Below are 27,480 nucleotides of genomic sequence, written 5' to 3' on the forward strand. Positions count from 1 at the left end.
CAAGCTCTATTATAACGACAGAATGAAATAGGTTTGGCACAAAATATTATTTTCATAAGAAAATTGACTATAGGCTACCATTGAATAGGCTACCATAGGCTATATTAAACAATGCTCACTGTATTTTAACCATGTAGTCGTGAAATGTGCTGTCATGAAGTCATGACAGCACATATGAAAACAGAATACGACCATTAAATCACATAGTCAAATGCTTACCTCTTTTAACGTCGGCTTCCAAAAAGTCCTGGCTGCTCTCAACCGGCATGCTCATACACTCACACGGGATGAGTCAATCCGGCACTGGTGACTGAGTCAACTGCTCGTTGCCACCCGCTTTTCCTCCCCCCATACCAACTTTAGGATGAGTGAGATTTCTGACAGAGTTCCTCTACGAGAAGCATAAATCACCCGCTGCGAGCACCTGCTGTCTGTGCAACAACTGTCCTCAGAGGTGGAAATACTCTAAAGAGCTGGGGAGCTATTTTAGAACGTCACACGTCTTTCAGTGTGGAATCTGTTGTTGTTTTTCCTAATAGCATGTGTGAATGCATTGATGATACGATAACTCAAATAAATCAATTATGCGCCCACGAATTCTTAAAAGATTTAAACAAATGCATATTTAAGTCAAAGTAGGCTATAAATGTCATTGGAAGCATGAAAAATGAATGCGAAAAAAGACACTTTTGCTGTTTTGTGTGTTTAATAAGATAGCCTAAATCGACTGCGCAAGCGAGACATTTCACATCGGCATAGGCCTACACTTATCCATCTGTGGACAGGTCATCAGTTTGGTGTTACTTTTGGTTGTTTACCGATTAAAAGTCTTATCTTTACATCTTTTTGACCACTTCCAGCCTCCGGTTTTCTAACTCTTCATTGGTATGCAGGTTTGGGCTATAGTCTATATATTGCTGGGTAGGCCAGCCAACGGATATTCGTCCACCTGCATTCATTCTTTGATCTTTTAAGTTACATTTAGCCTAAGATCAAAGTAGGCTAAGGTTATATTCAAATAGACAAGATGTCAAAAGAACCTATCAATGTCTGTTTTTTTGCTTTGCTTTTCTGCTTTTTGTCGTACGGACACTTTTGTACCGCAACAGCTGTACAAAGTATAGGGGTAGGTAACCATCTGATTGTCCTTTAAGCTGGCACATGCTTCAGTGAGCTTTGCACAGTGGCTTTTGTTGACTCTGGCAGTGGGGGCGGGGCACGCAACGAAGCACAAACCTCAACAGAGTTGTGAGAGAAAAATTTTAGGAAAGGCGACTGTGCACGTTATGGTAGCTGTATGGACTCATTTTGAGTTTTTTTTTTAATCTCCGAATTTAATCTTTGCAATTCTCAGCCTCTGTAATAGTCAGCCGTTTTGGCCTATTTTAATTTCGACGGATGGTTGCTATCCTGTGAGTCGGGTTTAGAACATAAAGGGAACATAGTAACAGATGTGACTTCAGATTGTAAACTGAAACATGTTGGGTAAGTGATAGGCCTACATTTAAAATTCTCGGTCCTGTTATCTTTGTCAGGGAACCTGTAAAACTCTTGCTGTAACTTTGCTCGTCCCATTCATTGACCATGCGCGCGCCAAAGTTAATGAATTTAAGCGAATTATGCATTTCGTAGATTAGCGTAAATCGCGGACTACTTTTACGTGTTTTATCTCTATTATTTTAAAGCCTCAACACACGTAATAAGTATTCAGACCTGAAAGCATAGGCTATGCTGCGTTATTTAGCCTTTCACCTGTTAAACGTAGGTTAAGTGTGTAACTTGGCGACTTAGTCAAGGAAACAATGTTAGTAGCTATACTTAGTGTGTATGGCTTGCAAACTCGTAAAACAACGGGGACTAACTTATCTATTAGGGCTACATTAGAAACCAATAAATTTTTCCTCATGGGATACCCCAAGAAACGTGACATGTGCACGTTTTCTTAGGCAAGTTAATCGGAGTGTGTGCGAGGTCCAGTTCTTAAAAAGAATGACCTATAGTCCTAATAGCCTAGGCTTCTAACAATATTTTGTTTTAAATAAAGACAGGACCTTTTTTGATTGTAGTAGTAAGTAATGTGGACCGTAATGTGGGAGGGTGATTCATTATTTTCATGATCTTATCCAGTCTCCCAGGGTCTGGCAGGTGTGGGATGCGGTGCACTGTTGTACAATCTCCTCCCAATATTGCACTCGTCCCGGCCTCCCAGACTTTGTGGAAATAGCGTCACCTTTGTTAAGGAAATTGCCTCTAGATGATACTGGTCATTGGGGCTAGATGATGCTGATCACCGAAGCAGGTGTAAAAAAAAAAAACTTACTGCAATGCTTGGGAGACTGAGATGTGTAAGGCACACTGTGTCATAGTGTGTCAACTTTTACATGAGTTTGCTTCTTTGAAAACACTTTTTAAAGCATGTTGACTTTGCAAGACAGCACTGAATTCCTATTTAATATGAATAGGCAATGTAATGTAGGCCATCAGGTTTAATGGCAATTTGTCTTTTCTGTTGTTCTCTCTTCCGATGAAAGGTTTAAAAACATTTCCAAAACAGCACATTCCCATCTGTAATCCCTTTATTCCTGTAATGACTGTACACAGAACTCTCAAAAATGTGACTGGTATTCATGATCATCACCCAATGAGCAAGGACAGTGACTTTTTCACCTCAGCACAATAGCCTCATCCTCATCTTAATATCAATTCATCACTGCTCAAGATTGTCTTTATTTATCCTCACCACTGCCCTATGATGATGCCATTTTGTTTTTCAGTCCAGTGTGATGGGGAGTATGTTGGTAGTGGCTAATCTCTGAAAGTCCACCCCCTCTTAAAGAAAGCAGGCCCTCACACTCGCAGTAGTTGGTATACAGGCCCTGTTGATGCTGTGCAGACCATGTGTGCTGGTGTCAGTGCTGGACCTGGGGGCCATCTTACTGCCTCACACACTGGCAGACCATCACTAGTCCTATCCTCACACATGAATGTGCGTCATGGAGCTTTCGCGGTGACGGTTGAAGTCTTCTGGAATAGTGTCTAGTGAAACACATAGAAAGAGATGTATTATTTATTTCTGAATATTTAAACCTTTAAAACATTATATTAGAGGAGCATATTTTTTGTCATGTACAGAATTAGGTTTGAGAATGTGTTATTTTGAGTTATCCATACCATTACAGCGATAACGCAGGTTCGACCAAATGATGTTCTCTTGGGAGAAGCAGAAGACTCCCAGTCTACCACCTCGCATAGTGGTGTCAACGACCACATTTGAATCGGCCACCATCTCCGTTCCCTCAAAGAGTCTCACTCTAGAACACAACAATAAATAGAGTCTCAATCTAGAATGCAGAAATAATGAAACCAGTCAAAAAGCCACCTCCACCTACAGTGCCATTAAGAGGAATGCATGCAATGTGTCACATTCTAGATCCTTTTACACTTGACTGTTGCTCAGTCATTTTACATCCTTCAGTAAATGTGTTTTTTTTTTTTTTACTTTGATTTTCATCTTAAAACAATTATATGCTACTTATTTTAATGTGGCAAATCAAGTAAATAACATTTTTAACTCAGGTTCATGTTTATTTTTTCTATTTTATCTCATCTTTAGAATTATTATTATTATTATTATTATTATTATTATTATTTCTGGGGACTAAAAGGGGAAAGCTGGGGACTACAGAAGTAAATGGGCATGCCTACTGTATTCACTGGGCGATGACGCAATGGGAGAAAGTAGCCCGAGCTCAAGTGCAGTGAGTCGTCTATTCACCAGTCTGCCCAGAATACAAAGCAGGTGTCTCTCTGTTGGTGTTTGAATGGGCCTCCAAGACAAACAAAGACCTGTATCTCCCCATGGGGAGAGGCTCCCTTACCCTATTCCAACACAGAAACTGTAATTTGTGTCAAAGCTAATAAAGTGTTTTATGAAGTATTCAGTTGTAATGGTTTAATTCCTCTTACTGTAAGTCTGATATGTGGTCAAATGTCTGAATAGAAGACAGACAGACACATTATTAATGCTGTGTGCAGACATAAGGTATCCCATTAATTTTGAAAGTTTTACAATATTATATAAATATATATTTTTAATAATTCTCTTGTGTTTCTTCATCAGTTTCACTGTGTTCCTTTCAATCGCACTCGATCCCTCCCTTCCTGCCAGACCTCTATACTTTCTTCTGGATCTGCATATCAACAGGCATCCAGCAAATTCTTGCCAAGGATTTCATTGGCATGGTAACCAGAACAATGAAAGGCTAGGGGGGCCCACTCTCTGTAAAGTCACAGAGATTCAGAGATGTTTTTTTTTTTTACAGAAACGATAATGATAACGAACCTTGCCCACCCCCCCAACCAACCAAACACACACACACACACACACACACACAATGTCCTTTCCTTTCCCCTTTGTCATCACAAAACCTTGAATGTAGAGGTGCTCTTGTAGCATTCCAAGCTCAAACCCCAGGAACACTCAGCAGACATTCTTTTGGAGGCTTTTTGTCCTCTGTGCATGCACATACTCTCTGCTAGACCATACAAGCCCAGCTGAATTCAAAGTGGTACTAGTCTCCAAAGTAGTACTATTGGGGATACACAGTGAGGTCTAATAAAGGCATAAGCAAACTGGAAATCTATCGGCCGGGCACCACTGAGAACACAACCAAAGCAGAGTGTATGCAGGGCGCAAAATAGAATGGAAGACTGATCGCACGTCTGCTGTTACCAATTGCATTGATTATAGTGGAAGCCAGGGTTGTGCAAAATTCCAGAATTGAATTGAAACTGGCTCTTAAATTCCAATTCAATTCTTGAATTTCACTTGCATTTCAATTAAGGTAGCAAACAGGAAGCAGAATTGCAATTTGAATTGTGCACAACCCTGGTGTGGCGTATTGTTGCAGCATAATGCCCCCCCCCCCCATTAATGCAAATTTTCCGCTTCAGTTTGGCTTTCAGTGTCACCTGGTTACAGGCCGTAAGCTCCAAGAACCTCCAGTAGAGCTGTCTGGCCGCAGTGCATGATGGGAGTGCCCCGGGCTCACCTGATGTAGCCCACCTGGGGCCTGTGGCTGAGGTGCCAGCGGTAGGAGGTCTTGTCGCTCCAGCCCACGTTTCGTGGGTCCTGCCACAACAACTTCACTTCCCCTTCAGTGTCACCTGCGTGCCACAGAGCATTTCTCAGGTATTCGCCAGGACCGGTGCGAGATTTCACTGCCTGCCAAAAACAAAGCAAGTCCAAACAACTTAAATCGCTAATGATATAGTAGATAGCCCGTCCAGTAGGTTTGAATTGTAGTAGAATTACTTTAGGAAGGAAAGAATGACTTGACTCCCATTTCATCCCATACTCTTAGGCTACTTATTATACTCCAATACTACTTTGTGTGTAAAATAATATAACATAAAATGTACCTCTTGATTATTGACCACTATACCTTTAGGTGTATATTAGGTAACACTTTACTTGACAGTATCAACATAAGAGTGACATGACACTGTCATGAACACATGACACTGTAATGACACATGAACCCTAACTCTAACCCTAATCCTAACCCTAATTTGTTATGACAAAACCGAACGTCACTTAATAACAGAAGCGTTATGTCATAAACTTTTATGACTTGTTTAAGACACGTTCATGACAGTTTCATGTCACTCTTATGTCGATACTGTCAAGTAAAGTGTAACCATATATTAATATGAGTATTTTTATTTTATTATGTATGCTTATTTTCTACATAGCATCATACATACATTTTGTCGCTTTGAACAAAAGCGTCTGCCAAATCCCATAACCATGACACACATACATAAGGGATGGTACTATCATGACATCCTAATGAGGCATACTTCACTGTATCTGGCAGTCCACCTACTTTGAGCTGCAGTCCAGGCTCTGCCATGGCCCTGAATGGAACAGACTGCCAATACGTCTGCTCAGTCTGTTTCCACATCACCACATAGAAGCTAGATGAGTCCTGGTATCCAAAGATGAAGCCTGCGTAGTCGTCATCAGTCACTGTGTTGACGTGGAATGTGCCTTCAAAATCCACCCCATTGAAAGCAGTGTATCCTGTGAGTGGAAAAAGATGAGGAGATATGTTTTTGTGAGTTTAAAGACAAAAAGCTTTTCAGCATTTTTTTCTCAAACTGTAAATGTCAACTTACCCACTGCCAATCCGGGGTCACTATTCATGGTCTGGACAATCTCCATACCCTAGTTAAATTGTGATAAAAGCACACATCACTGGGTGCAATACCTACATTTACATTTATTCATTTAGCAGACGCTTTTTATCCAAAGCGACTTAAATGTCAATTATATCACAAGGGCCACTGTCCCCGGAGCAACTTGGGGTTAAGTGCCTTGTTATTATATAATACACTGGACCCTAATTATTATATAATACACTGGATTATTATATAATACCTAATTATTATATAATACACCCTAATCTGAATGATAGACAATTCTTAAGTTTAACTCATGCATTGACCAAACACAATTCTCATTGCTGGGCGAATATGTATGATTATAAAGTATAAATACAGAAGTGACTTTAGACTTTGCCCATTTATGTCAATCAAATTTTAGCCAAATTTGAAAGCATAGACATCCGTCATTCCCTTTAACACCAAGCAGCACAACTTCAAACAGTGCATCGTTATTTTGATAGTCAGTGGGCAGCTGCGCATTTGAAGGAATCTGCTTGCAGGCGAGACCGTATGGAACACATATTCCACTAAACCATGCTTTACTAAAACCTGTTTGTGACTAGCAGAGAATAGCCTAAATGCCTCTGCACTCTATTATTTGAACGCATAAGCAAAGTGAAACCACCTTCACCGTGGTCTCATAGTCAGCGACAAAACAGTTACTATACTTCACTACTGACGGTTACCATCGAAAACATAGCCTAAAAAAAGCAACACTTATAGCAATAATGTTCGAATGACTGAATAAAAATCTCAAGGACATTTACTCTGCAGAGGAATTGCTGCTTACATCTCGTGACAGTGCATCTTCAGCTGTGCTTTACATGCGCCTTTCGGTATAGACCAGGTTTTTTTTGGTCAGTGGCATAGTGATTTTTAGAGGGTGTAAGATAGCGATTTTTGATCATGCGCCAGACCACATCTTCTGCACAAGGCTTAATAAAAGTGAAGCGCATGGCGCAAAATTCTCCACTGACTAACTGTAAGATAGGAATAAACTTTGCTTCGCGATAAAAATAATCTTTGCGCCGTGTTTTTGATTGTCAAAATAGAGACCTTGAACATAAAGCAAACCATTATCATCAGCTCCAAGTTTTACTGTCAGAAGAAAACGTACCTGGTTAAGCACAACCCAGTTGGGGTCAATTTGAGCGTCACCTTCTGGGTCAAGAATGACTGTCTGATAAGCTCTGAAGTCTGTCAGTGTGACCTCAGCACTTTCTGGGCACACGTCCACCAGATCCAACACAGAGTCGTTGTCAAAGTCATTTTCACACACGTCACCAACACCATTACCTGTGAAGACACAACAGAGAAATTAACCCCCTTGTTCAAGAGTAATGTAGAACAATTTGTATAGTTTACACAATTTGTTAGTCAGAAAGAATTTATAAAAGACAGATAAAAGATTTTTAACCCTATGACACCACCCAGAACTACAGTGGATAATACAGTTTACATGTATCGCTATATGCACTCTTTTATCTTAAAATAAAATACCAGTCACCATCAGAGTCTTTCTGGTTGGGGTTAGGTATTAGACGACAGTTATCTGGACCGCGACCACCCACATCAGGAATGCCATCGTTATCATCATCGTCATCACAGTCATCTCCGAGGCCGTCGTTGTCCGAGTCTAACTGAGAGCTGTTTGGGATGTCTGGACAGTTGTCACGTGAGTCCTGATGGCCATCTCCATCACTGTAATTGAAAACAGGATGGTTGAAACAAGATTAGAGCTTCTCCATTGATTAGGGCTGTTCTGTATCATTATAATTGTATTTGTTAATTTCCTGCATTTTAGGCATTTTAACATTTTGAATTTGGCAATGGCATTTTAGCGTTTTGTATTTTATATTTGGTATCGTAATTCTAGTCTTGCACTGCTAACTATTTTGTACTGTTCACTGTTCCTACCAGAACATCTGATCACTCATCATTTCCAATTGTATACTGCACCACAGTGAATTTAAATTTTGTTGGATAGTATCATCTCACCAGTGTATTTGTCATCTTTAGTGTTGTGAGTGTTTTTCTTGTATGTGTGTTATGTTGTATGTGTGTGTTATGTTGTATGTGCTTGGTATGTTGTGCGTGGTATGTTGCAGGTGCATGCTGGGAGTTGTATGAAGTGTGTATGTGTGTGTGTGTGTGTGTGTTTAGTTGGGGGCCAAGGTTTGTTATCATTATGAAATTACATTACATCAAAACAAATTTGTATGTGTCATATAAGCTACTGGATGCCTACATTTCCCTTGAGATAAATTAAATATCTATCTCTATGTCTATGCAGTGTTATATAACAATATGCAGTTCTCGGTTTTGAAAACATCTCACTGATGTATATTTTGAGAAATTAAATAACTGAGTGAAAAAAGGAAACAACAGGCTTAACTTTTCTGTTCATTATATAGGCCATTACCAACTTCATTTGGTGATTATGCATTTCAAACACTACAATCACATCCCTATCTGCCAATAGGGGGCGCCAGATTATTCTAAATAGATAGATAGATAGATAGATAGATAGATAGATAGATAGATAGATAGATACTTTATTGATCCCCAGGGGAAATTAAAATGGAAGCACCTTAAGTACATTACAGTATTTCCACACTGTAACTTACTAGAATTACAGTCAAGGCTGAAATTGTTGGTACCCTTCTTCAATATATCTCTGAAGTAAGTCATCAACATTCATCCTTGTTTATACCATGTTTGATGCTAATTACACTTCCATTCAGCAGAATATTTGAAATATTATATTATATATATTATTATTATATAATACAACATTAAAATGGAATTGACAAAAATGATGGTACCCTTCACCTGAGGCAATCACTTCCAACAAACACTTTATGTGGCTCTGAATTAGACTTCTGCATCTGTCAACAGGTAGTTTCGGCTACTCTTTCTGAACAAACTGCTCCAGCCATCTCAAGGTTGAAGGGTGCCTTCTACAGACTGCATGTTTTAACTCTTTCCAGAGGTGTTCAACAGATCTGGACTCATAGAAGGCCATTTCAGAATAGTCCACTGTTCCTAACCATTACTAGGTGCTTTTAGCTGAGCGTTTTTGGGTCATCATCCTGTTAAAGGACCTTTGACTGAGACTGAGCTTTCTGACACTGGGCTACACTACCAGTCAAAAGTTTGGGGTCACTTAGAAATTTCCATTCCATTCCATTCCATTTTTTCAAAATAGGAATGGTGTTCTTTTCTTTCAGTTTTTTATTTTTTATTTTTTTACAGAGCTGCTGAGGTCACTTTTCTAAAAAGCTCCAAGTTTCATCTCATCAGTCCAAAGGACATCTCAGAAGGGTTGGAACTTGACAATACTCATTTTAGCCAATTCCAGTCTGGCTTTTAAAGCTTTTCTTTCAACAGTGGAGTACTCCAAGGAGCCCACTGCTGTCTAAAAAGTGACAGATGGTGTGATAAGACACTGTTGTACATCCACCTTGGTGTTTTTCACCTTGGAAGTTTACTTTGGCACTTTGTCTTCCAATTTGCACTATCCTTCCATTCAGTCCAAGGTCAACTATCCTCTTGCAGACACATCCAGTGAGGTTGGCTACAGTCCCATATCACATATCACATATCACAGTCCCAGTCCGATAGCCTTTACCTTTAAGATGCTTGTCTATAATTTTCTTTCTGATCCCCTCAAGCAACTTTTTCCTTTGACTTCTCTGGTCCATGTTGATTTAGGTGCACATAGTGATACCAAACTGCAGAGTGACTACTTTTCTCCATCTAATTAAGCTGAATGACTAATTAAAGATCAAATACATCTGTTTATATATCACTATAATCCAATAATTTATCATCTTTAACAAATCAGTCTGGGTACTTTAAAAATATCCATGTAAAATGTATGCCAAACTGCTTTTGCTGTACTATTACATACCGAAGGCATGCAGGTATACATGAGAAAAAATGAAGTATTCTTTCAATAATCTGTAAGTGTACCAACACATTTAGCCACAACATTAATTGACATGCAATAGTCTAGAGGGGACACTACATATATTCAAGGAGGCCAAAAGGTGTGTGTGTGTGTGTGTGAGAGAGAGAGAGAGAGAGAGAGAGAGAGAGAGAGAGTGTGTGTGTGTGTGTTTGTGGGTGTGTGTGTGTGTGAGAGAGAGCATGTGTGTGTGTTTGCGGGTGTGTGTGTGTGTCTAGACAGCTGCATGAGTGTGGGCTCTGGAGTGTGTGAGGTCCTGTAAACACTGACCTGTCCTGATTGGTGTCACACACATCGCCCACCAGGTCATTGTCAATGTCAGTCTGCAAGAAGAGAGAATCGAGATATCAGTCACAGGGGGAACATCCTTTAATATTATATACAACTAAAAATACATAAACAAATATCTGTTAATTGACTAGATTTTTGTCATTTGAATATAAAAGGAAAGCAGAGCTGACAAACAGAATTACACAGTGCCATAGGTAATTTATATTTAGACATTCGAAGGATCGTCCATGATTCCATCAATAATTATCCAATTTCCCAACACCACCCCCATCTCTGTCTCCCACTCATACCCTGTCACCCTTAACTGTCCCACTCTGTGCATACAAAAAAGCACTATATAACTAAAACTGACTTGACTTGATTTGATTTGACTATCTGCAAAAATAAAGCCGGTCTCCACAACTTATACCACTACCACTGATGTCAGAAAATACTGATCCATTGTAGGTATCTTGCCCAAAGGTCTGTGATTCTTCACTATCTGCCTCACATTGCAAAGTTTACTAACTGGCGTCATGGAAAATCCACTGGCCTGAGGTAGAGAGATAAAATGACTTTATAAATGCATTGTTTTTATCATCTTCAGCATTGCTCTTACCTGCATGGGGTTACTGACTTCAGGACAGCTGTCACAAGCATCACCCACCCCATCCCGATCTCGATCCGTTTGCATGGGATTGGGCACTTTTGGACAGTTGTCTAGTACATTAGGGATGCCTGTAAAAAGAAAGGAATATCATGATTTGGACTTATACAGACATAAAGGCCAGGAAACTAATACAAAGTATTGGTTTGTTCAGAAGTGATAGTACCATCGCCATCAATGTCATTGTCACATGCATCCCCTTCTCCGTTGCCATCTGTGTCCTTCTGATCAATGTTGGGGACGTTGGGGCAGTTGTCACAAGCATCACCGAAGGAATCTGTGTCTGAGTTTTGTTGGTCTTTGTTGGCCACCAGCCGACAGTTGTCCTACACAAATGAGGATGTAAATAATAATATTTACAGAAAAAGAAATGTTGAGAAAATTGTTAATACATGACAACCAGCTGGCTGTGTGTGATTTCTATAGGCCTTCTTAGATATGCTAGAAAATAGAATGATTTAGCTTTAACTTGACATACCACATAGCGGTGGATCATATGACCGCTGCATAGTGTCGTCAACTACTATGTGAAAAAAAGACGCCTAATAAGTTCCCTCAACCCCTTATTTCTGCAACTAACTCCTCGCAAACTTTTATGATTATGATTATGAAATGATAATTTATCATGAAATTACTAACTATTAAGTATGGTGTTTAGTATAGCCCAATTTAACTTTTTAATTAAATATTAATTTTTTTATTATTTTTAATAGGCTGCTGACAATTCATGAATTCATTTGTATTGTATCTACTGAAATAACACCCATGTCTTAAACTGTAACTGCATTATCTTGTTATATATTCTCACAAAATATGAATGGGATAACGGACTAATGCCTGCCATATACAGACTGTTCGTGAAATCTGAAGTTCAGAAGTAAAGAAGTATCACACAAAAATCTCTGCATTTTGTGCAAGATCTATTACCAGATTTGTATTTTCCTACAACACCGATAACTAGGCTAAATAAACCTCAGCCATAAAAAGAATTGAAATAATTTGAATAATTTCAAATAAATTGAATAGGCACTGAGGGTCATAACCTGCTCACACTAACGGAGACACACAGACTGGTTTTAAATATGAGGACTGACAACACACTGCTGGTGCTGCTGTGCTTTATTTGTGGGGTGCAGACTCGGAACACCCAGGCTCAGGTTCAGACAGGAAGCCAGACCCTCAGGGCTGATACTACTGCCGCTGCTAAAGTCTCTACACAGTTGGACGTCTCTGCTGAGCTGACTCTGCTCAGGGACATAGTGGAGAAGCTTGAGAGTGTGGTGTTTGAGCTAAGAGTGGAGTTAAGCATCACAAACACTGAACTCGGATTAAGCAAAAGCCAACTGGTCAAAATAGAGGCAGAGGTTGAAGATCTACTACAGAATGCAGCACAAGAGGCAGAGCTGACACCCATGAATACTGCGGTGGAGGATCTGAAGAGAGAGAACGAAGTAACTGTATGTACTTGCCTTGATCAAACCTGATCAAGTCAAGTTCAGCACAACAGGCTGAGCTCTCAGTACTGAGGACCAGACTGGAGACAAGTGAGCCTGAGGTGGAGAGTCTAAAACAAGGAAATGCAGCCACAAAGACTGAGCTGTTACTGCTGACGACCAGACTCGAGGCAGAGATGGAGGATCTGAAAGAAGAGAACGGTGTTCAAGGGGCTGATCTGACAGCAGTGAAAGACAGCCTGGTGGCCACTGAGACAGAGATAAAGAGTGTAAAGAAAGAGATTGCAGAACAACCGAAGGTGGCCTTTTCAGATGGTCTCTTGATACACAGAGTCTGGGAACACTGATCTGAATTTGGTCTTCAGTGAAATCATTACTAATGTTGGACAGGCCTACAGCAGCATTTCAGGATTTTTTACAGCTTCAGTTAAAGGAATACGCCACCCCTAGGTGAAATTGGGTCACTCCCCGCAGTCCCTAGAGTTGGATGAGTGAGCCAAAGCATTTTATAGCCGACCCAGCCATTGTCCTAATCTAAACGGCCCGGTTAGCTTTAGCTTAGCGTAGTCGCTGTAATCCGGCGATATCAGCTAGCATGTCGTTGCAAAAGTGAATCAAATAACTCAAGATTTTTTATAATTATTTCTCGTAACCTGTACATTCACATCGAGTACAAATATCAATGCAAATTAACACAAAGGGATTTACTACACCAGTAAATTTGGAACTATTTGGAACTATTTTCGGGCATAGCACCGACAAAGCACCGCTGCCAGGCGCAAAGACATCATGCAGCATCTGTAAACCCTCAACTTCCGGCAATACACCAGCGTGACTACCAAGTTCTCTGCTACTAGGCTGACACTGACAGGTGGGCTTTCTCTAAGAGTTCTAATGGCGATGAATATGGAAGATTACACGATAGACGAGATCCAAGACCCTACCTTTTCGAACCTGAGTTCACTGAAGAGGAGTTGCGAGCTTTGGATCTGGGAAGAGAGGACGTTGCGACTAGTCAAGGCGAGTCGGATGAGAGAACGAGAGCAAACACGAACTGGTGGTGTGAGTGTGGAGTGTGGAAAAAGAGGACTGCAGGATGGATCATTGCTGAGAAGTCGTCGGTAGCAGTGACACAAGTGCGGTCACGCTCCTCTTCGGCGTCTCCTCTTCCCCATCGATGGCAGTATTTTATCCCACTCTGCACAGCATAAACACTCCATTTCAGTCGGCATGGGTTGGCACACACACTCCACACTCACACCACTAGTTCGTGTTTGCTCTCGTTCTCTCATCCGACTCGCCTTGACTAGTCGCAACGTCCTCTCTTCCCAGATCCAAAGCTCGCAACTCCTCTTCAGTGAACTCCGGTCATTCAGGAATCTCCCACCAACATTAAGCCAGCAGCTTTCTACTACTGTAATTCCTCTGCCATTACATTTCTAGTTATACATAACTTTCCTATGGATTGTAACATTGTGATTCCTTTGTCTGTGTGAAGTTTTTTCAGTAACACCAATGTCTGGTCAAAATGTCCTGTCCAGAAGCATTGGACATACAGTATATCGTCTAAAAGAATGTTGACATATTGAATAGTTATTTCTTTTTTCTATACAATGCAGGACACATACACATATGCACTGTGCTTTGCACTATTAAGTACTAAGTAGTTCAACCAGTGGTTAAATTGGCTTTTGTAAGGAGGGGGAGCCCTTATTTACGGTGAATGGTCATTCAAAATCGCACCGTAAAATGACAATGTGTTTTTACACCAAATGGGCTCTTTTTCCAGTATTAATGTAAGGTAGGACTACTTTTGTTAGGGGGGGGGGGGGGGGGGGGTTGGGGGTCCTCCCCCAGAACATTTTTAATTTGTTTGATGTGATTTCCTGTAATCTGGTGCATTTTGGGGATGGCCAATACTAAATTCAATCAGATTCATAGCCTACATCCTGATTTATTGATATTGAGGCAATGATTCCGTGCAAAGGCTTGGGCTTCAGGGCCCCCTGACCCCTTGGGCCCCTGGGCCTGGGCCCGGTAGGCCCGTGCAGTAATCCATCCCTGGCCTACTTTATTGTTATTTTTACCTTTAATGTTGTGCCTCTCTTTAGGGTTTTTCTACTAAATGCATAGTTCTATAGCCTACTTCAAAATGACTGATTCTGCACAGTTCTGGGTTTACATCTTCAATCTCTACCGCCCCTCAAAACATCTTCCAGGGTCCGTTTCATCGTTATAGATCAGGGGTGTCACTAGGCCTAAACTGCACTGGGACACAAGCCCCCCTAGGGGGGTCTGGGGGCATGCTCCCCCATAAGAAAAGTTTGTATATTTTAACGTTTAAATGCATCAATCTGGTGCACTTTCAAAAGAAATTCAGAGGTTAGACTTAATAATTACATAATATTATATAAAATTATTATAAAATATATGGATGGAAATATTTGTTCTGTAGCCTAAAGTATTTTGCCGTTCAGAGTTTTAACCATGCACACACAGAATAGTTATGATACTGCAATAAATTCACAACCACAAAGCATATTTTCAAAAATAGGTCAAAAATAGTGTACATTTCAGCACTCCATGAAATTATGCAGTAGCTTGTAGCAAAACAACCTGTGTTGTTCAGCTAGTTAATCTAAGGCTTAAGCTAGTCATATTGGTTATTGAGTTATATTGGTCATTGTAATGGGCATCTATACATGCTATATCTTCCTTTTTTTCAGGACAGTCTGGGCTACCCATATCTGGGAAAGTAGATGTGATAATATTTGTCTTAAATGCAATATGTCTTATGTCAGCCTTTATATCAAGAAAAAATAATTTGCGTCTCATGATGTTTTCCTCATATTTATGCATTCATGGCATTAGGAAGCATTATATTATATTAGTATATTATATTATATTAGGCTATATTATAGCATCTGGCAATATAACAAACATGATGGTTGGATACTCTGGCTAAGCAATTTACAGAAACGTTTCTACTGACATACTGTAGGCTAAATAGTTTAGATGAGAATACATTATAATTTTGGCCCAAAGTTGGAGACCATGTAGAAATGTATTGCGATTTAAAAAAACGGATTACTCGGGAACCGCTTGTTGTAGCCTACAGATGTATGCGTTATATCCTCGTATTCGGCAAGGTCTGCTGTTTATTGTGATATACGGTTCGCCTTGTGTTGAGTGAATAGTTTGTGCAGAGATGTGTGCAGAATGCAAATATGACTAGGTCTACATTTCATTACAAGTTTAATGTTAAGTTTCTCGCGAACCATTTATCACAGCCACTTGGCGTTAATATCATTGGACAGCTTAGATCCCGCTCGTTCACGTGATATCTGTGTGACGAGTACACCGCGAGAAATTAAACCTGAACTTGAGATTTTACTGGGCCACGGAAGTTCAATATTAGGCTAGTCTTGCTAATTATTCAGTCTCATATGACATGTATTTGCCAGGAGATGAAAAATAATTCTAGTGGAATAATAATATTTGGTGCTGAAGGAGACGGAGCTGAGCTCCTGCAGGGTGTGTTGTGGACCTGAGGAGGCGCGCTCCGGCCCAATTTAACCTCTGAGTACAACAACATATTGTACTTTTAACTCAACAATATTAAGTACATCAAACAAACATATTCATCAGTAATGGTCACAAGCTTACCTCCACATTCTTGATTCCATCTCCATCTGCATCCTCATCACACTGGTCCCCGATCCCGTCATTGTCTGCATCCTCTTGGCCTGAGTTTGGTGTATATATACAGTTGTCCTGCACCAGAAACAAACAGCATATGTCCAATTCATTTCAATATTTCCTATTATCAAAGTCATCCATCTGAATGCATTTAAAACTGGGTAAATCGGATATATACTGTAAGTGATTCAATATGGATAGTATATATACATATCGATATATAGTATATATCGATATGTATATCGATATGTAGTATATCGAATCACTCAAGCATTTGCCTAAAGTTGTATTTTTGTGGTGCATAACACTGACTGTTGTCAAAAGTGCACTTTCCTGTCCTCCAAGTCAGTAGCTGATTTTAGCTGATTGCCTTCCTGTTCCCCAATACATTTACATCTATTTATCACCCGGAGAGAAGAAATACTCTTTTCTGATTGGCTGGTGGGGTGGCTATTAATTCTGAATAACAGGACACCGTTCCATATCAATGCTTATGAATGGTAACTATAACAACCATAGTAGGACGACGTTTGCAGCGCTCTAGAATCTTTGGTTGCAGGCTTCGGAATCAACTGTAAACAAGCTAACTGGGCCAACGAAAGTTGTACAACAAGCTGAACTAGTGAGCTTCTTTTTAAACGGAACCGTGTGTTTCCTTGCTTTACAGTGGGAACCGGGTGAAAAGCGGGATAACGGCCTTCGAGGTGTGTCCAGTTATACGGAATTAATGGACTCGGGCAGAGGCAACTCCCCTCCACTGGGCGTCAGGGAGTTTTTTGCCCCTCGCCCTAGTCCATTAATTCCGTATAACAGGACACCTTGGCGGCCGTTATCCCTTACATAATTAACTGTGTCTGAGTTTGACATCAGCTTCTTAATAGGCATTGGTGAAGGTAAATTTCAGCTGACCTGTTTACAGTGCTTGTCATTGTCCATGCAGGGCAGAGAGCGGTCAGGGTACCCATCAATGTCAGTGTCCTTTCCACAAGTATTTCCATTGCCAGCCCAGCCAACATTACACTATAACCAAAGAGAGAAAAACATATTGCACAATCTCATATTTCATCACAAACAACAGTGACCAGATGTGATAAATGTTACAACAATTAAAGGTCCACAATACTGGGCCCAAAATACTTTCATACAAATTCATACAACTGTTCATCGTGTATGAGTGGTAAGGGGGGGGGGGGGGGGAATGGACTTGGAGGTTTGGAGTGAACCATACACTAATGCCAACCAATCAACACGTTAAAAAAGAGGGTCCTGCTGCACACTCTCTGGCAAATTCAGACAGAGATGTGGAATTCCAGTGAGGAACTTGACTCTCTCAGAGTAAAATATCCATATACCCATATAAATCTGTTTTTGTGTCATTTTATACAGCTGTACTGCAGGGCTGAGAACTCGATCTCACCGCGCAGGACACCTCTCCATTCCTCTCGATGACACAGTGGGCGTTGACGTCGCAGGGGTTGAAGTTGAGGGCAGCACATGACCTCCGTGGGTGGCAGCCTGCGGTCTGGTTACCCATATAGCCAACTTTACAGCCTCCACACATGTAGGAGCCCTGGCACACCACAACAGGGGGGGGGGGGGAGACAGGAAGATAGATAGAAAGAGGGGTATGGGGATAGAGAGAGAAAGAATCAAATCAAATGTTGTAACTTGCATCATCTAAACTAATTTTGTGACCGCAGTATGCATAGAGTATTTATGTGTATTAGGAACACCAGACTTATTTGATGAAATACTTACAATAGTATTTGTGCAAACAGAGTTGGGTGTACAGGCGTTGCTGATCTCAAAACACTCATCAATATCCACACACTCCTGGAGATGAGGAATGATATTAATATTAGTGAAAAAATGATTTAATAAATATTTACTTTTTTGTCACAACTTTGAAAATAATTGTACCTGTAGTTCTAAACAGCAACAATAAGCACTGATACACAAGTATACAAAAAATAACTAATTTAGCCCTATAAAGTCTTTGGTATACCTTGGTATAAAGATTTTAATCTTTTTTTTTTTGGAGTTTTGAACATTCTAACAAAAGATTCCATGTTGTAACACAGAACTACACGCTTACACCCATACATACACTCACACAGTACGTACATACATACACACACACACACACACACACCTACATGTACATGCATGCACGCACACATGCACACACGCACGGATCTGAATGAACCCAGAAATTCTTTAGAACGTTCATTTTCCAACATTCTCGTCACACCGGTCACTACTGTTTTGTGAGGACACTTTCATTGTATTGCAAGAAAGAGAGACAGAACCTGTTTGTGACTTTTGGCGAACTCCACGCCAACCCCCATAAGGGGTGGCCCCCAGAGGCCAGGGGGGCAGGGCTCACAGGTGAAGCCTTTGGCCGTGTTCACGCACGCGCCCCTGGAGTAGCAAGGCTGAACTAGGAAACACTGAGAGCATTGAAAAGAGGGAGAGAGTGAGGGATGGAGGAGAAATGGATAAAAGGAAAAGACGGTGTCATTTATTAATCAGTGAAGCAGATAAGACTCTCTCAAGTCAGGTGGGATGACAGCAGGTGCAAATCTGCAAAAGGACTACGATACAATCAAGGCCATGTTTAAAAAGAGACAGATAAGTGTTGTGCAGTTTGCCCACCTCATCAATGTCTTGGCAGTGGGTTCCATTTCCATGCATGCCTTCTGGACAGGGCCCACAGCGGTACCCGGGGTACTCCACAGTCTCCATGCAGCTCACCCCTTTGAAGCAGGGGTTCGGCGAGCATCGCGAGCGGGGTTCATGGAAACCTTACGATGAACCGACAGACAAATGAGCATAGCATAACACCCATAGCTGGACTATCAACTGGCCTGGCCACTGATAACTGACAGGCCAATAGTAGAGGGGAGCATCACTTACCACATACTTGGCATTCCAAAATAGTGTTTCTGATCAGAGACATTTCTTTCACCTACAAATAAATGAGAGAGTTTTTCTGAGTCTCTGCATGCCCATTTTTATTTACCCTACATGCCATCTCACAGATAGCAGGATGACCCCTCGCCTTCAGGGGGCGCTAGGTGGTGTTATAGCTCCCCCTGGATTAGCCATAGCACCCCCAAGAAAATAATAGTTTATATCTAATTTAAAAAATATTTAAAGGGACACCAGGCAAGCCTGATGCTTTTTCTCTACGAAACTCCCCCTCGCTCGGTCTGAAGCTCTTTTCCTTTTCTTTGCGTCTTCCGTCAAGTGTTTTCGCTGCTTCTTCGCCGGCTCTGCCATTATACGCACGTTTGCAACAATCTCTAGCGTTTCGTTAGCTTGCCTCTGTGCCGTAAACTGATCCTGCTTCGGTCGGCGGGTAGGATACAGCGAACTTGCCTTCATTCGCCCCGTAATGAGTCATTTAACCATATACCGACTTACGAAAATGATTAATTAACACGACGTTGCCTGGTGTCCCTTTAACCGCACCAAGACACTTGTCATTTTCTGTGAAGACAGACGCATCAATACACTGGACATGCAACTGTGTTCTGTTCCCAGAGCATGATTTCTCTGTCCATGTTCTGCAGCGTTAGGGCCTCCTTAATGAGGAGATTGCTGGTCGGCGGATCATTTGCAGCACAATTGAATGGTATGAAACCGCAGACCGAATGAAAAGGAGAGTAAATATTTTCCAGACTAGGAAATATTTCTTAATTTAGTGTTATCAAACAAATTAGGGGATAGTGATGTGAGCACTCATTCAATGTGTGTGTGCGTCTGCGCAAGTGAAACTGAACCACTGGAGATAACGTGGATAGAAACAACAAACAATGTAAAAGAACAAACAAAGCGGATTCTTGCTGTCCAGCATAGAAACGGGCTAGTCTAATCCAAAATAATGGAAATAACAGGTATTTGAATTGACACTAGTTAAGCTGGTATATGCAACACAAATATATTCCCTTTGCCATGCTTTATGCTTTATTGAGGTAGGCTTCAAAAGTTTATTTTAAATTTGAGCGTAGCTAGTTCTGTCTAATCTGTCTTTTACATTTCCTTACAAAATATATAGGCTATTAGGCCTATCATGCATTAATAGCCCAGTGATACAGACATGGGTCACACCTAGTCTACTCGAAATTAGGCTGTTGTACTGTAAGTTAAAAGTTTAATGGCCATCACGATTTGTTGTGACAGAGGTAAATGTCATAGCAAATAGCCTATGGTGATCACACCGCCTTTAAACATTTATTTCACTTTCGCTGGAGTAGTAATAATAAAAATACAGTCGATTTGTATAGTGCTTTTCATAGAGAGAGCTAACATGTAAACAGATGACAGACACTTTTAAGAAGATGGGTGGGGTGGGGGGGGCACCCTCGGTAAAAAGCCAAGCTCCCCCAGCACCTGCAGAAACAAATCTCTGGCGCCGCCACTGCTAACACACACACGCACACACACACACACATACACAGAGAGAGAGAGAGAGAGAACACACACCTGTTCCCTGATGTCCTCTCTCAGTTCTCCCAGGATTTGATTAAAAATAATCAGCTGCCCAATCAGAGCTTTTGTGTGGTCACCTTAAAAATCACCAGACATGACAATTGACAACATGACAAACAATTCAGTCAGATCGAGGTTACTGTTATGTTCACTGAAAAGAATGTGACAAGACAAAAAAACACTATTAAAAACAAAACACTACTAAGTTCACTTACCGAGTATAGACCCCATCTCTCCATTTACTGCACATAGATAAAACCAAATATCATTATCATGATGAGTAAAAGTCTGGTTTTATATACTGCTCAAAAAAAATGAAGGGAACACTTCAATCATACACTGAATCGGTACTCTGACACTGTTTGGTTCTGAGCACAAGTAAAACTTTTGAGGCGTGTGTTTTATTTTGCAAGAACTGTCAGACATTCTGTGAATGTAGTTTGAGAATGGAGAAAAGGGTGGAAGGTTTCAACTGTAAGTGTTCACTTATTTTTTATAAGCAGTTTATAAAAATAACTGATTAAAAAAAATAGCGCAGATTAATCGATTCCGTATGACCTTTGACCCTGAGCCGTTCTAGTCAGTAATCATTAGACTGTAAAATGAAGGAGAGAGAAGAAAATGTGCTGTCTAGATCATTGATTGAAACATTTACTTTTAAAAAACGGCCTGATGGTGTTGATAAAAATAAAGTGTTGATTAAAATAAAGTCCTTTGCAATGTCTGCAGCAAGGAATTTGCATATCACCGGAATTCGTCAAATCTAGAGGCGCACATCAATGCAAAGAAATAATGTTGACATTGAGGGGAGTGTTAATTTATTTTTATTGTGTCCCCTAGGTTATATCTGTGGCCTGAAATGCCCTGTATGTGAAAAAAAACTTCTTCCCGAAGCACTTTTGAATTTATTTCCTCAGCATATTAGGTCATATCATAGATTATTATGGCCTTTATTTGAACAGTGAATATAATAATAAAAGAGTTTTTGAACTTTAATGTCACTAATGCTGATTATTCAATGAGTCATTTCAATTTAAATATTTAAATACTTTCACAGCAAAAATTATATATGCGATTAATTTAGATTAATTAATCACAGAGTATGTAATTAATTTGATTACATTTTTTAATCGATTGACAGCCCTGATTATATTATATTATATTATATTATATTATATTTGGGTAATTCCACACAAAACTGTCACGTCCATAACGCCAACTAAATGCTGTGGTATTTGTATGATGCACAAATGATCATGTAAAAGGTTTTTCATGTAAGTTCTACAACCAAGAAGAGTTCACATTCACATCATACCATACCTTGGCATTGTGTTAGCGTTATGGACGTGACAGTTTTGCATGGAATTGCCCATGTATTAGTCCTCTAACAAGGGACTAATAGCAGTAATTGAAAGACAATTATAGCCCCTAATGTCAGACACACACACACGTCAGTCTGTTTTGTATTTGTAGCCATGCACACGCAGGATGAGAGCTGTGCTACCTATGTTGTAGGATGAGGAGTCCCCTTGGAAGGGGCAGTCTGTGAGAGCTCCTGCTTTGGCCACACTGCCCCCTAGTGCCACTTTCAAAGACTCCACTGCACCCTGAAACAAATTCAGATTCAGTAGATCAGATCAGATTACCAAATCCAATGACCTCGACTGCAGGGTCATGACTAGTAGTATTTCATGGGAAACAAAATGCCAGTCATGTTGCAAAAGAGCAACCTTTTTAGCTGAATCAAGATGTCATTCTAATGACCTTAGCAAGTTAATGCACTCTTGATGACGCACACTTTCAAAAATCCAAGATATCATCTATAAAAGTACAGCATCTAAATCTGAGGTAAGCAGCTCACCTGTAGTCTTGCATAGGCTTTGTGGCCATTGCGAATATCCACTAATTCTGGATTAGAAGGCAGGGACACTAGTTGGGGAAGGCGTTGGCCTGAGTCAGCCAGTCGACAGTCTACGTAGAGCTCCAGGTGCAGGTTTTCTCGGCGAAGGCCCCCGACTCTTAAAATAATGGAGTGGGTCCTTCCATCAGCCAGATTAGCATTCTGGAGATTGACGGTGTGAAGCTTGCCATCCTGCCTCACATAGCGCACCAAGACTGTGAAAAGCATTACACATGCCACTTAGGATGTATACCAACATGGATGTTAAGTTAGATGGCCAAAATAAAGGAGGGATATGATTACAAAATAACTTTTAAAATAAGATTTGCAAATATCGAACTGCCAGTGGCATGTCACTGGTGGCATGGCATTTCTAGTTTGCTGTTGGATCACCATCACCTTTAATTTAACTTAACTTGTTGTGAATATAAAAAAGAATGTATTTAAAATTAAGGAATATGTATATCTAAATAAATAGGAAAGTGTTTTTGTCTAGGTTAGGGCTGTAATCAAAACTTCAGACTGCTTGATACACCAAAGGCTTCTGGAAAACAAAACATTTTGTAACAACCTTTGTTGATCTTGCCCATGATGGCAATCTCCAAGAACTTCTTGTTGTCCTGCTTGTTGTAGAAACCCAGCAGCACACCACCCAGTTTGGGTGGCAGACGGAGGGTAGAGGCCACATAGATGTCACTGAGGGTCCTCATGGCTCCGGACACCTTCTCCACCGCTGCCACTGTCTGCTTGTGGTCCTGGAGTGCCAGCAGGTCGATCACTGTGGCCAGACAGTCAGAGAAAATGAAAAGAGGAGAGAAAGGGAGAGGAGCATGGGGGCTAGGCAGAGTGGGCAATCTGTAAGACTGTTTCATCTCTGTGTTTTCTTATGACATCCAGCGCCACAGTAGCATTGGTGTTTTCCTCAATGCAGAAATGTAGCATATTGCTGATAAACACATATTTCTTGATATGCATTGCCTGCTGTTTGAAGAAATATCTCTGCATTGCTTAATTAGTGATGCATTGTTATACCTTTCAGATCTCTGTTTATTGGCTGCATTATATGTCTGTCTTAATCATGTGAATACCTACCTGCTGTTTTGCTTACATTAAGCTCTTCTTTGTTAGCACAAACCACTTAGTCTGATAAGGATTTCCAAGGCGTCCTATAAGCCCATATACCAAGTGTAAACCAAATATATTGAGAGCAGTCAAATATTTAATTTGCAGCCGTGGCCTACTGGTTAGCGCTTCGGACTTGTAACCGGAGGGTTGCCGGTTCGAACCCCGACCAGTAGGAATGGCTGAAGTGCCCTTGAGCAGTGGCGGACATTACTTGAGTACATTTACTCAATTACTGTACTTAAGTCACTTTTTCATGTATCTGTACTTTACTTGAGTATTTAAATTTTGTTTACTTGAGTATTTCAATTTTGTTTGTAACTTTTTACTTTTACTCCAGTACATTTCTAGGTCAAATATCTTACTTTTTACTCCACTATATTTTGTGACAGCTGAAGTACAGCTGAAGTTCCTTTTGGAAAAAAGACTGTCCAAATACATGTGTACTTACATGTGTATTTTCCATTAAGCGAGCTATAGGCTTTAAATAATGGTCTTGCCTAAGCTATGTTATTGTTATATCCACTATTTACTGTACCTTGTTGACCCCTTTTCACAACATTGATGTTACCATAACTACAGTAGCCTCATGACGCCATCGAGCAAATGATGATAGACAATGACAGATAGATATATACAATGACAGACAATCTAACACTATCAAACACAAAAGGGAACGTCTTGATTTGGTCCGAAAGTGTAAAGCATTCAGCAAAGCAAAAAGTGGTTACTTTGAAGTATCTAAGATAAGATCTCACATTAGTTTGTTTTTAGTTCTTTCTACATACAACAATTCTTAGTTGATTTTGTCCTTGAATGAAGAAGAAAGGCTCAATGAATGCTTATGTCTGTGCAGAATCTTTTCAACAATAGTAAATGGAACTGTACTGTATTAGTCGTATTACATTTCAGGACTTTTACTTTCAATACTTAAGTACATTTGAAGGCAAGTACTTTTGTACTTCCACTCAAGTGGAAATGTAAAAAGAGGACTTCTACTTTTACTGGAGTAACATTTAACCATGTGTATCTATACTTTTACCACAGGATGTGTGTACTTTGTCCACCACTGCCCTTGATCAAGGCACCAAACCCCTCACTGCTCCCCGAGCGCCTCTGTAGCAGGCAGCTCACTGCGTCGGGATTAGTGTGTGCTTCACCTCACTGTGTGTTCACTGTGTGCTGTGTGTGTTTCACTAATTCACGGATTGGGATAAATGCAGTGACCAAATTTCCCTCACGGGATCAAAAGAGTATATATACTTATACAGTTTAACAATTGTTTGCTGTATTGTTTTTGAGATCTTGGGCTTTTAAATGTTCTCAACTGGGCTACAGCAAGGCTATGTTTACTTGCGCAAATCAGCACTCCATTGGCAGAGAAGAGGATGTCCTTCACCCAGCAGACACATGGTCCTGCTCTTAAATTCCTAGGCATATTAGGTCAAGTTATTTAACAAGTCTAAATCATCATATGTCAAATCAACTTCATTAAAACCTTTCTTGACTGGTGTTCTTATTCTTTCTCTGTGTGATTTTTTTAAAATATTTAGATTAGTATGCCTTAGAAGATTCTGAGGAGCTGAGGTGCAAGTGGCTGCTGCATCCATTCGGGGTCAGGTGCCCATGGGGACCCGGCTTCGAATCCAACCCGCTGTCATTTCCCAATCCCATACCTCTCCCACTCTTTACTATCCTATCTGAATAAAGGCAAAAAAGCCTTAAAAATGGAAGATTCTGAACTGTGATTCAAATAAACTAACAATTATAAGTTCATTATATGACAACAATATATACTTACTTTTCTTCTTAATCTGACAGTGTTCCATACACTACTACACTACCTCCAGCATTTTCCACATCCATTATAACAACAGGAAGAGTCTGGGTCTGTTCTCAGACTTGCTCTCTCTCTCTCTCTCTCTCTCTCTCTCTCTCTCTCTCTCTCTCTATCTCTCTCTCTCCGCAAAGCAACCCTCTTTTTCAAAGCCTCAACCATACAGACATCTCCACCACTCACATAATCACAGCCTTTGAACAAAAAGGGCTAACTACACAAGGGCCACAGACGAAATACCTGTTATAGAAACTAGGGAGAGAAAGAGGACAAACTTTCCTTGGAAAAGAAAAAAGCTGTTTCCCAAGCAACCACACTGTAAATAGAGGGACACCAGGATAGGGTGTAGGACAGACTCACCTCATTCCCCACTAAAGAAATAAGACCATTACAAATGCCATACAGAAAAGAGCTGAATAGAACATATATGTTGGGACACTATCCAGAATATCAATCACTGTCTCCAGAATATATTACCACTTAATATGGTCAGTAGGCCTAGTCTAATTTCATGCAATATGAACTGTGGGATCAACAAGCAACTTATACATAAGTTGTATGTTTGACATAAAAAACAGCCATAGCCTATCACTTGTGGTAATGATATTTAACGTACTGGTTGAGAAAAATAAATATTAATACAGTTACCTTGCATGTCCTGTTTTTCCAGTGGCTCGCATATACAAATAATTTGCCACACAGAAAATAAGATCCAAAATGCAAAGTACTTCACCTCCATATTTCCGAAAAAACTCGAAGCGTTATGTCCACAAAGCAAATGTTTTTCAAAGTATATTTGTCCCACCGTAAATCGGTATATTCCAAGACTTCACAGATGTTTTCCTTGTGGTGATGATATTGCTGCAGGGACTGGAAAGTTGACTGCGATGATGGCCCCTTCCGTGCGGTGTCCCGTCAGTTACTTACCTCGCGCTGTTGAGTTATGACACCATGAGAGGCGGCTCAACCGATTCCTCCCTCCAAATCAGGGTAGCGCAGCGTCGATGTTGCTCTCTCCTCTCTAAACACACAGAATAAGAATTAGCCCATTAGAATTAACGACTAAATTAGATGTAGAACATACCTCACAAAATTGCCTCCATTTTTTGAACGGCTAATCAATTTTTGTTGCTGGGTTGTTTGTCTAAAACATCCACAGTGTTGCAGTCCAAACAGATGACCACTGACCCAGTGGTGACCTTGTCATTTCCTTTAGTAGGCTATAGAGAGCAGTTGAGAGTAATAGCCTAGACTAAACTCTAGGCTGCAACCTCAAGGATATTTTACAGAATAATCTGTTTTTCAAAGAAAAAAAATGGATGCCTATGTGAAAGGAAAAAAAAACAGCTTGCCATGGTATGAAGTCATACTTTGACACAGGGATGGGTTCCTTTTTGTCAAATCTACCACAAGTAAGCTTCATGAAGATTCTTTGTTTAATCTGGTATTTTAGTTTACATTCAGTAGCCTAGTGTTACCCTATAGGCCTAGCCCAACTCAAATCCAGAATTTTAAGCATCCTTAGTTTTGACCTGACAGAACCTTTTGGCAAGAAACCTCTCCAAACAAGACAGCAAAGTACAAACCTTATCTAATTTGACTGCTAAAGAAAAGCACTGTTCCAACACGAGCCAGCATTCCTTGTTTTCATAAGCCATGAACAAATGTCTCCTCTCTCCAAAAAACCATTCCAGCCCGAGCCGCCAGACCCCCACCCTCCTCCAGGCTACTCTTTGGCACCATGCGAAATGTTTATTTTTGATTACTCCTGGGTTTCCACAGCAACGTCTTTTAACAGCAGGTGATGAGGGAATATTTTTCTCATACTTCAATCTTTAT

The 27,480-nt window shown here is 40.4% G+C and overlaps 1 protein-coding gene across 1 annotated transcript; it reads right to left on the minus strand.

The window, feature by feature from the left end:
• Positions 1-2,558: 2,558 nt before the first annotated feature.
• On the minus strand, positions 2,559-26,819 carry thbs3a (thrombospondin 3a). Its single transcript, XM_076280349.1, has 23 exons — positions 26,290-26,819; positions 23,254-23,460; positions 22,644-22,897; positions 22,287-22,389; positions 20,998-21,024; positions 20,777-20,859; positions 19,205-19,256; positions 18,944-19,092; positions 18,598-18,738; positions 18,047-18,121; positions 17,706-17,858; positions 17,198-17,308; positions 16,256-16,363; positions 11,302-11,461; positions 11,088-11,206; positions 10,469-10,521; positions 7,736-7,929; positions 7,346-7,524; positions 6,181-6,229; positions 5,889-6,085; positions 5,052-5,224; positions 3,172-3,311; positions 2,559-3,036 (listed from the first exon to the last, which is right to left on the minus strand). The coding sequence occupies exons 1-23, from the start codon at positions 26,378-26,380 to the stop codon at positions 2,975-2,977; spliced, it is 2,880 nt and encodes a 959-aa protein (XP_076136464.1). The 5' UTR covers positions 26,381-26,819; the 3' UTR covers positions 2,559-2,974.
• Between the last annotated feature and the right edge of the window lie 661 nt (positions 26,820-27,480).

This window comes from Alosa pseudoharengus, unplaced genomic scaffold, assembly GCF_046254945.1.
Source record: "Alosa pseudoharengus isolate Yale_2024_CS ecotype anadromous, Long Island Sound unplaced genomic scaffold, YU_APseudo_1.1 YU_APseudo_1.1_scf_12, whole genome shotgun sequence".
Classification (NCBI taxonomy): domain Eukaryota; kingdom Metazoa; phylum Chordata; class Actinopteri; order Clupeiformes; family Clupeidae; genus Alosa; species Alosa pseudoharengus.